Raw genomic sequence first — 11,628 nt, 5'->3', positions numbered from 1 at the left:
TTTAGAGTTAAAAACTGGAATAATCCGACCTATTCACAAAAAGGGTACGCGAAGTGAGTATGAAAATTATCGCCCGATTACCATTCTTCCGGTATTAGACAAAATCGTGGAAAAATTTATAGCCGAACAAATGCAGAATTTCTATGTCGAAAATAAAATTTTATCTGTCTCTCAATTTGGATTTCAACCGTGTAAGTCGACTTCACAACTTTTGTCAAAATTTACAGATGAAGTAAACTCATGTCTCGATAACAAAAAACATGTACTGCTATTATTTATCGATTATAGTAGGGCATTCGATACACTCAGGCATGACACTCTTATACACAAACTAGACAACTCCGGTATCCGTGGACCTCTTCTGGGATGGTTTAAAGATTATCTTGCTAATAGAAAATTTCGTGTTAAAGTAGGCGATGAAATGAGCAATGAAATGACCATCACCGAGGGTACAGCACAGGGCTCGGTGTTAGGACCTTTATTGTACTTGGCGTATGTAAATGATATGGAACATGTCATCAACCACTGTTCTATCTATCAATATGCTGATGACACCTGTCTAATAGCCTCAGACAAAAATATTAATACTGCAGCTCAACAGTTACAGTCAACAGTCAGAAGCCATGGCCGCAGTGGATATCCAGAGTCGCCTGCAAATGTAAAGCATAGTCAGTGTTTTATAATGTATAAATTACTACAAAATTGATATCTAAAAATGAAATAAATAAAATAAATAATAAAATTAAAATATTTAGTAAACAGGTATTTTTGAACATTAATTCTGTTACACTTAACACACACACTACATTAATAATACAAAAAATAATTACCTAATAACCAAATGCTTTCACCATTATTATGAAGCTGCTGCAAATGATTATTTATTTCCGAATTGCGCCAAATATATGCATCATGAGTAGCTCCGCCAAAAGTAGCATCCACATTTAAAATATTAAGGTCACTGTCACATATCTAAAAAAACATTATTTACAAGAAATTAATTCTTATATTCTCACAGTATTAGAAACATTGTGCAAGTCAGTTTTTTAATAATTGTAGTAATAAAAGGTTCGTACAAACTTAATATAGGTAATAAATAAATTAAAGCTTAGTTAAGTAAGTGAGTACTTACTATTTGAACATTTCTAGAATGATAATGTTTTCTGTTAAAAAAACGTTCTTCATGCTCTGAAGGCTTCACTAATGCCACATGTGTACCATCAACACAGCCCAGGACACCAGGAATTCCAAATTTATTATAAAATCTGGAATTATAGACAAAATTAATGATATGTGAAACTTTCATGGTACATATCAAATAGGTATAGAAATTTACTTGTTAATGATGATATTTCTTTCTTGCTGTGTTTGTGGAAATTTAATATACTTATTCAGTATATTAACCCTTAATTCACTACCTGAGTCCATTGGACTCACATCGAACTTTCAAACTATTATAATTTTTTCCCCTAGTGATTTATTTCCTCCACCGTCTCAGTACCTTCCTGCAATGACGCAGGCACCATGGTAGCGAGAGGACGTGCGCCTGCGCTGCGTAATTGGTAAGTTATTACGTCGAGTGAGTCCCATGGACTCATACTAGTGAATTAAGTTATATTTTATTTATTTGTTACGATTCTTAAATGTTGCTTATTTGTCGTATTAATGATATAAAAATATTTATTTGAATTTTTGTTGTTGTTGTAGGTTTGTAAAATGGATCTAAAACAACATAAAGTTGTAAATATGAATGAAGACCAGGCAGATTCTGTTTTGGAATCATGGATCACACAAATTATGAATGATGAGACTGACGAAAAACAGGTTACCTAAGACAGAAAGAAAGTATTGTTATCTATGTAATTACAAAAAGAGAACAAAGACTGCACATTTATGCACTAGATATCTTAAGCCTGTATGTTTGAGTTGCTCAAAAAAGGTATGCCATCGTTGTCTGTAATCGGTGGTAATACCCCATTGCACGTTTATTTTTTTTGTATAGAAGCGTACATTTTTGTTGTTTATTTTCGGTTTTGTATTCCTTAAGAAGTCTTATAAAATTAAAAACAATTATTTGTTAAAAATATTTGTTATTATTATAGGGCTTTGAAAATAACTCTGTTTTTTAAGACTGTTAGAATAAGTTTTTTTTATTTTTAAGAGTATTTCAGAAGTTTATCCAGTTTTGTTATTTTTTTGTTATTTTAAGGCACTAGCCTTAATAAACATTTAAAAATAATAATAAAAAAAATTAATTAAAAAAAGAGTTTTATTTGGAAAAACCACGCTACGAAAATATATGAGTCCAGTGGACTCATGGAAGCTGTTTATGTTAGCAAATTTCACGTAGTGAATTGAGGGTTAATATTGTTTAGTGCTGTTGTCACTTCTCTCACAGCATTTGACACACTAGGCTGGCTTAAACCATGCAAAAAGCTCATTCCTACTGGCTTTTGGTATGAACCCGTTGCATAGAAAGACAGAGCTGTTAAGACCTGAAAAGTGATTATTATAATTTAATAAATGGGCAGACTACAAACATGGTCTTGCAATGCTGCTAACAATATTATGAATGCATTCAAGTCAAGAATTTATAACAATTTCTTACCTTACACTCTACAGAAACCTTTGTTTGCCTCTTTGATCTAGCCATTAGTGGAGCTAGTCCATAACACAACTCTTCAAATGAATCTTGGGAGATTCTGTAGTGTGCCTTGAACTCAACATCTGTCATGCTCAAAGTCCTTGCTTGGTTACGAAGACTTCGCCGTAACTGAGCCACATCATGAGCTTCTTGTCTTCTAACTTCGGCCTCGAGTGCCTCAATTAATAAGAATGCTCGTGCCATTTTATATAAAACTGTCTAAGAAGGTATGATTAATATTCCCGAAAGTAAATTTAATATGTAATTATTAGTAAAATAATTATATTCGAAAACTTGTCGAACACCTTTTCTAGACCGATGAAAATATTTTGCACACTTACCGTAATATATTTTAATAAGTTTTTTAAGTATTCGATGATCTCAGTTAAGAATCAATCTTCTAAACTATAATTTTTATTTTATTTTGAGATTTTTATATACTTTATTGTTCCCTTAGATTGTTCCTATTACAACCAGCAACAAGTCAACAACAAGCATTAGAGCTGTCGCATATTTGACAAATCAATTGCTTGGTAGTTGCTGTCGTGTGGCTGTCGCAAGTCATAGCTAATACCATTTGCAAAGCAACCTTTGAGTTTTTATTAGCGACAACTGCATTTTTAGTTTTTCAGTTGCTCGACAGAGGCAGCACTGTTGACGGCAGATTGTCTGCTTGTTGTCTGCTTTTACGTAATAAGAAATAGACGTTTGACAACAACTATTGCGCAATTTTTGGTTGTTGCTGATCGTCTGCAAGATCCGTAATAAGGCAGCCGAACTCTTCGATGTTCGAATGTGAAGTGCCGTCCCGAGGGCGAGCCTTCACGGGCTCGACCCGGTACAAGCATGAAGTAAGCCGCCAACTTCACTGTGCTGCCACCTCCCGGAACTCGTGCTTAGAGTCGTTTTACATCCGCGCTATTGACCGTCTCCGACATTAATAATAATAAATGAACCTGATTCGGATTTTTTTTTTTTTATCAGATTGGTGATGGGCCGTGATTGGTCAAGGACTCCTTCACGCAGCCGAGACGGCAGTCGTGAGGGCAATGAACAGCGAAGCCGGCGTAGTAGAGAGCGCCGCAGTGAAAAGCGCTCAGACCGCCGCAGTCAGCGCCCAAGCCCGAACCGAAGTGCCAGTCACCGGAGCCGCCCTAACACTGAGCACCACCAAAGGAGTCCCGGTGAGCGACGTTCTAGGCGTAGTATTGAACGTCGCAGCCAACGATCAGGTGAACATCGAAGTCGTAGCCGCAGTCAGCTACGAAATCGCCACGATAGCAGAATTATGAATATTGATCGGGACCGTAGAAGTAGGAAACGTAGTAAGGACTGTTCTATTACAAGACCCCAAAAAGGTGATAAAAGCGATGTAACTAGTACTTTAATAGATTCATTTGTTGATGCGATTAAATCGATGAAATCTAGTTCTAGTGATAAATTTTCGTCTATTCACAATGTAATACCTGATTTTGATCCAATGGCAAAAGAACAGACTGTTAATGCGTGGTTATCGAAGGTTGAGGAATGTAAATTAATTTACGAATGGTCAGAAAAACAAGTCGTGCACTACGCTCTGCCTAAACTCTCGGGAATAGCTAAAACGTGGTACCAAAGTCTCCCCACTTTGCTGTATTCTTGGGAGGAATGGAAAGATTCTGTAAATCTTCTTGGAATTCTGGAATGAAGTAATGGATTATAAAGACGCAGCTGGTAATAACCCTTTTGCAGATTTATCACAGCTGGCAATATCATTATTATCACTACCACATTCCAACGCGGAAATAGAACGTGTTTTTAGCCAAATGAATGTCGTCAAAACTAAGCTTCGCAACCGTTTATCGGTAAAAACTTTAAATGCCATTTTATACATAAGATTCGACCTAAAGAGGGCAGGAAAATGCTGCTACTCTTACACAGTTCCGGATAATGTACTGCGCTCTATAGGCACCAAGGAAATATATAGTCTTGGCAATGAGGCTTCCACGTCTACGTCAACATTATCGGCTGCGGATGAAGACCAAGATATTAATATTTTATTTGATAATAACACACTCGAATAAGAGATGTTATTATTTATGATGTCATTATTTACATATTATGTGTAAATAAATGTGTTGGATATATAAAATTTTAAGTAAAATGTCGTTTTATTTGACATTAAAAATTTTTAGCAAAATATTTAGCTTAATTATAAATCCTTTAGCAAAATTTTGGCAAAATTTTAACAGCCATTTAGCAAATTTTATGTTAGTCTTGCTGGCAACACTGGTCTCGGGCACAGAACAGTAAAAACCTCGGAGCAATTAAAACAAATAGAAGTGCTATAGTGTCATAATTATTAATATGAAAACCACTGTCGCCAAACCCACACATTTAAACCGATAGCTAAACACAAGTTTGATGCTAATTTTTGTTTTTAATCAGTGTTGCCAACGTAGGCGATTTTTCGCCATTTATGCTACTCCAGGGACAATTTTTTATACTACATATTAGGTAAATAGGCATACAGCCGGTAATCAGGCCGAATACTCTGAACACAGATAATTATATAAAGTATAGGTAAATCGATGAATTTTGTGACTGCTTGAACCAAAAACGAATCACACTGGCGAATTTTTATATGGATAAATACAATTTGTACACTTAATTAAATGTTTATTTAGTTATCTCATTTCATTTCGTGTTCACAGTTTAGGCATGACTATCATCGTAATTCTTCTTCTTCTTCTTTTTTTTTCAAATGGCAACTCCTGATCCCAGATCATCGTAATTAGAATTCTTTTAATTCACGTCTACCCTCTTCAAGAGTATTTTTTTAAACACGATAATCTCATTTAATTGTTAAATCAAACAAAACTCTATTAATTAAATATGTCGCGCTTAAGTAATGAAGAATATTTTGAGGAGGAACCAAGTAAGTTGAGACAATATTTATTTTATCAAAATAGAAGCCTGTACTGCTATTAGTATTTTTTAACCTCTTATGGCTAATTTTGCTGGAGATAATGATGATGAACCGCTGCCCTACCTCAAATTCGACTAGCTACGGCCCTGTGATGAAGTCCACTTCTATGAGGGATATCATGTGCAAAAGATACTTGTAGTTTATGTTTGAACATAAACTATTCTTTATATATAAACTAGCTACCCGCCCCGGCTTCGCACGGGTGCAATGGCGGCCGGCCGGTACCGCCGCAAACGCTACGTCCCGCAATTTTTAAAGTAAATGACAAAAGAAAGTTATTGTGGGTTATCCATAAGAGATAGACATAATATATACCATCACGGACTTTTCTGTAGACCTTTTCAATACTTAGTACATTATTTTGATAAAACTCGTAGGGTTTAGCCTGCGTTTGCAATGTAGGTAAGAGGAAAAAATGTAATTATTTACGGCATCACATTAGAAACCTCAAAAATAACAGTACTTCTCCACTATTTAATTTAATTATTATACATATACACCTTCCTCTTGAATCACTCTATCTATTAAAAAAACCGCATCAAAATCCGTTGCGTAGTTTCAAAGATTTAAGCGTACAAAGGGACATAGGGACAGAGAAAGCGACTTTGTTTTATACTATGTAGTGATTCCAATGCGATCGGAAAAATAAAGAAAAGGTATAATAACTAAATCATTGTTCATTTACTTTCAGGGTTATCTCCCTCATCAGAATCGCGAGAGCGACGCAGCAGTACTGACTCGAGTGAATCTTTACCAGAGCTAAATATTGAAGTGGTACCTAAAAGAAAAGATGACGATGACCCAGAAGAGTTTTATCAGGAGTTAGAGAAAAAAATGAAGGAAATTATATCGGCAGATCGAAGAGGGTGTGATGCCCCGAAATCTGATACTATTGACAAAGAATCAGTAGAATTAAATGCAGTAGAAAAACCCAGTAGTCCAGAGATATAATTATGATCTCCGAAGTTTATATATGTAATTATGATAATTTTACGGAATTTTAAAAGCATATAAGTAGTTTATTAAATGTTACTTCATTACATATACATAATTGTAAATAAATAGGTCACAATGGTTATTTTATTGGTATATAATTGTTTATTTAATTATTTAATAATTACCTGCTTATCCAGGAGGCTATTCGAGATAATAGCACGATGGATTATTAGTTGAATATCAACTTACCTAAACTTAATTAATTTTAAGTAATTTTATAAGTACCCTCGATAACAATACTTTTTGCAATATCACGCGACACTCCATCGTATCGCATTCAAAATTGGGAATCGGAGTGCGAGGATCTGTGGTTCATGACTGAGGTATTGTTAAATGGTAAGACAATTAAGTTAGCTATATAACGACTTATGCCCTTATGCACTATGTTCATAATCGCACAACACGACTTATATTATTGCCAGTTTTGGTTTTATAGAAATGATGTGACTTATTATGCTTGAAATTTGTGTACTTTATGACTCAATTGAGGCTTTTTAGTGGAAAAACTATGCACGTAGCTTGAAAAACGAATGAAATCAACGGGTTTTTTTATCGTTATTAGATAATAAAACAAAACATCATTTAGGTATTTATGCATTTAACCCTAGAAGTCCAATCTACGTAAATTTGACGTATGAACTCTTCTATATTTACCATCGAATCGCTGCAAAATCCAGAATCAACTCATTAGCCGTCGAGACCTAGCAGTACATAGTTGGCTCATCCATGTAAATTCCGCCATTTGGTTGTAAAGAGGATGTTGTGCGTCATTTTGACGTATAATTGGGCTTTTCGTAACTTTTAAAATTGTTTCAAATTTTTATTTTGTGATTTATTTGAATGATTTTTTTCCAAGTCACGTTTCACATGATATCTATAGTATTATACTATAGATTGAGTATAAAATGGGATCCAGACAACTTTTATACTAGGACGAAAAACCTTCAATTTTAGTAAATGACGATTATTGTCCTCCGCTGGATTTGGACTTCAAGCAAAGGGATTGGGTGGCTGAAGATGTTGTCCGGAGTAAAACCGAATATGTTATGGGGTTTTGTTACCCATGTATAATGAAAGCCGTAGATTGTAAAATAAACCTTTAATCGATCTTTCAATAATACAGTACTATGTTGTTAATGCTATACAATGTTTCACCAGTCACCACAATGAGTCTAGTCTGTACAGGTTAGCAGGAGACAATCATTGAGTATTGGTATTAAATACGTATCAACTGCGTATTGCGTTTTGCGTATTAACTATTGTCCTAGTGAATCATTTTCACTATCGTCGAATCAATTTAAAATTCGATCAAGTGCGTTCCGTTTCGGAACGCCACAGATAATAAAATATAGATAATAAAAGTGGCAACGCCACAATGTCATGGTGGTATACATTGAGGATACAAGCACTATAAAGAGATAAGAGAAGCCCGAAAACCATATTCCTGTATGTTCAGTTAATACAGGAAAAGTTATAGGTGGTCAGTGGCGATATTTTACGGCATGATATAGAATTTTAACAATTTCTATATCATATAATATCAAAATAATGTAGATAAATGCTAATGCTTCCTTCTAGGGAAGCGCGCTCCATCATAGGCCACATCTCAGCTTACCATTAGGCGAGATCGTGGTCAAGCGCTTCCCTATCACACAATAAAAAATAAAAAAAATAAATAAATAAAATACAATGAGCCGCAAAGATTTTATGAAAAAATTAAGCACAGATTTGAAGGTGCCTTGGATGCAAATACGACTTGTGGCACGCACTTTGAAGAGACTCTACGTGACAATAGCCCAATTTTTTCAAAATATGTGGTACCAGAGTATCCATAAAATGTTTACGAAAATGCAGGACCAAAGAAGTATCGATATTGCGGATTTTTTTCCCATAAAAAAGGCAAATTACCAAAGCACAGTGGCTAAAACGCTCATAAATTGTCAAGACTGGTTATAAATACTTTTTTTTTATGCGACTATTATAGACTATAGTATTATTGTCTTGATTATTGTAGTTAGATAATTTTTTTGAAAAAAGATTAAAAACGAGTTATTTTTTAAAAACTTACCCAATTATAAGAAGAAAATATAAGTTTAACATTTTTTGTTGGCTTTTTTTAGATGATTCAATTATCGTTCTGTATTTATATAAACAAAGAGTATAATATCATTAAATGCACTTAATGTGTTAACTGTATTTTTAATATCTATTGCAAAAAATAGTTAATTTCCATAGAAATATATTAGTATCCCAAGTTAACTGATAAATACCTTTTTTTAAAAATATAAAGATTTGTTGTTGCAGATTTATTGAAAAAAACGATTTAAAAATAATAAGGAATAGTGTGTGTTGTTTCCGTGCAGTATTCAATTAATAGACCAATAGCAACACGGCATTAATGCCAAACTGTCTCATGTCGTCACTTGAACCAATGACACTAAAAGAGTTGTTCCTTTATGCTCATGAAACTGTATATAATATTATGTAGTATTTAATAAACTATAATATTATGCTTTTAAAAATATACGTGTTTGTGAAAAAGTAAATTCTAGCCTATGTTCAAATAAAAATAGTAGGTAGCGTTTATTTCCCTCTGAGTAAGTAGTGTGTATTGTGTATCAAAAGTAACATTCAATTATGTATTGTGTTAATTTTATTTATTACGGATTCAACATCAAACAACTCTACGGTAAGTATCAAGGTGCGTATTAACTATAGAGCTATTATTTATTACCTTACCTAATACCTATAGGTATGTTATAGCTAATTGCTGCTGGGCGCTGGCTGCGATTTCGTCCATGTATCTACTGAAAGGTTTCATGACATAATATGAGCACAGGGGAATAAAATAAAAATACCAGTATGTACATCCAAAAATATTTATTTCAATTATTACAAATTATCCTTAATCTAATTTTGAAAATCTAACACTGAATTAGATTCCTTACAATAATATTATTCAAATTAATAACAAAATAACGTATTTTACGGCTAAATTAATATTGAACTAATTATGTAGTTAAAACACGAAAGCGCATTACCTTGTTATACCAGCTGCATTAACCAAAAATTTTATATGATACAATATTTTCAACTGATATCGAAATGTACGAAAATAGTAATAATGTAATTGAACTGAGAACATAATATTTTAATATTCAGACAAAGCTGTATTGTTTCGATATACGTAGTTTTTATTGTAAACTGCACATATTTTCATAGAAAAATACTGTAAAACAACAGATGATGAAATTTTCAAAAAGAAAAAAAAATACAAATTTGCCGCGCAATTGACATTAATTGACAGTTTTAAAAGTTTGTACCTATAGGTAATATTAATAGAAATAATTATCGAGATTTAAATGGCTCTACACGAGATTTATTTTGTTTTTTTTATTACTATACTTCATAAAGACACAATTAACTCGTACCTACTCGTAATACGATACCTTGGAGTTGGAGCGAAAATATTGTTTGTAATAATTTGGCTAGGTAACTAATTATTGAAATGAAAATAATAATTAGAAAAATGCATTGTGAAACCGTTTTAAGCAAAAAACGTTTCGATAAACGAATTATGTTTTTGAATGAAATACAAATTATTGCATGCTTTTAAAATACAAGACTTAACTATCTACTAATGAAAGTTTTCATGCATTTTGTTCGAAACACGGTAGGTCAGCCGTGTTTTGTTACTTTAAAGGTGACATTCGAAAATGAAACAACGATTTACGGAAAAGCACAGATAGAAACGCGTTTAATCGAGATTGGGTATCTAATATTAAGATAATTGGAATACTTAATGAAAATAGGAATTGTAGAGTCAGTAATAATTCAGATTAGTTTATTGATATCATATTAGATACTTACTTAGTTCGAGTGAACGCGTTTTTACAATTCGTTCTATACAAAGTATGTTTTTAACTAAATTTTCGAATTTCATCGTGTATTTTACAATAATTTTGAATGATTTGAATGCGAAATGTACTAATATATGATCAAACGAACTTCAGAGTGAAGTTTGATCATTATTATATGAATCGTTTCATTCGAAGATATTATTTACTATGTAGTTCCCTTTTTCAATGCTAGCAACTACGCACGCCTTTAGATTTTATTTTTTATTAATTGTGGGTATTACGACCTGACAAGTATTTGCTCGCTTTGTACGATATTCGTTATTTTTAGAGTCTGTAATCTTACAAAACTTTGGGTTAGGGTGTGGTGGGTGTTAATATCTTCGAATGAAGCGATTCATATAATAATGATCGAACTTCACTCTGAAGTTCGTTTGATCATATATTATATTTCATCGCTTCATTCTTCAGATATTATTCACTATGTAGATGTTAAGAGATAAAAGTTTTGTAAGAATCATTTTGGGTGCAAGTTTAGAATAAAACATATATAGATATTATTAGTTTTATTTTGTATATTAACAAAAATATAATCAAACATTATTCTTGCAAAATTGATTCTGCAAATTCGTTTTCATTAACTACATTAAGTTTATAGAACCTTGCAAAGGTTTCAGAATGTTTAGTCCAGCCAGCAGTTTTACGTATATTATCAACGCATACACCACTAGCACAAGCAGTAGATGTTGAAGCGTGTCTTGTGCTATGTGAACTAAATATTGAAATGTTGACACCACTTTCCGATAACACGTTTTTGATCCAAAGACTGATTGTTTGAGTTGTGGCGGGTTTATTAGGTTTTTTAAAAGTTAGTATTAATCTATTGTCCTCCTCATTCCTCAAATGTTTTGTGACATTGATATAATCAGAAAGTGCAGTAGCGGGACAAATACTTATATTTTCTTTAAAGTATGGAAGTATAAGAAGGGGTTGATCTCTACCCGGAGCCGAAGTTTTTATCAAGTCTGTTATGAAAATCTTAGCTCCACTGTCTGAGAAATAAATATTATTAAGATTGATAAGGGATAAAGTTTGGACCCGCTGTGCTGTACACAGCGCAAGTAAAATTACTATTTTTTTAGTCAACTGCTCCAAATTAATGT

General features: G+C 33.1%; 1 protein-coding gene and 1 long non-coding RNA gene across 2 annotated transcripts; both read right to left on the bottom strand.

The window, feature by feature from the left end:
- Nucleotides 1-607: 607 nt before the first annotated feature.
- On the bottom strand, nucleotides 608-1,399 carry LOC149895116 (uncharacterized). The gene is made up of 4 exons (XR_016458509.1): nucleotides 1,337-1,399; nucleotides 1,133-1,265; nucleotides 831-972; nucleotides 608-650 (listed from the first exon to the last, which is right to left on the bottom strand). It is a non-coding gene; the product is annotated as an uncharacterized LOC149895116 (long non-coding RNA).
- A 943-nt stretch (nucleotides 1,400-2,342) lies between these two features.
- LOC149895115 (uncharacterized) lies at nucleotides 2,343-2,908 on the bottom strand. The gene is made up of 2 exons (XM_090119149.1): nucleotides 2,609-2,908; nucleotides 2,343-2,495 (listed from the first exon to the last, which is right to left on the bottom strand). Exons 1-2 carry the CDS (start codon nucleotides 2,846-2,848, stop codon nucleotides 2,343-2,345), a joined length of 393 nt encoding a protein of 130 aa, XP_089975275.1. The 5' UTR covers nucleotides 2,849-2,908.
- Nucleotides 2,909-11,628: the final 8,720 nt, after the last annotated feature.

Source organism: Colias eurytheme, chromosome 32, assembly GCF_061535395.1.
Source record: "Colias eurytheme isolate Ceu_HAF_F1 chromosome 32, ilColEury1 Martin Lab GWU primary, whole genome shotgun sequence".
Taxonomy (NCBI): domain Eukaryota; kingdom Metazoa; phylum Arthropoda; class Insecta; order Lepidoptera; family Pieridae; genus Colias; species Colias eurytheme.
This window is presented reverse-complemented; position numbering and strand designations above follow the sequence as displayed.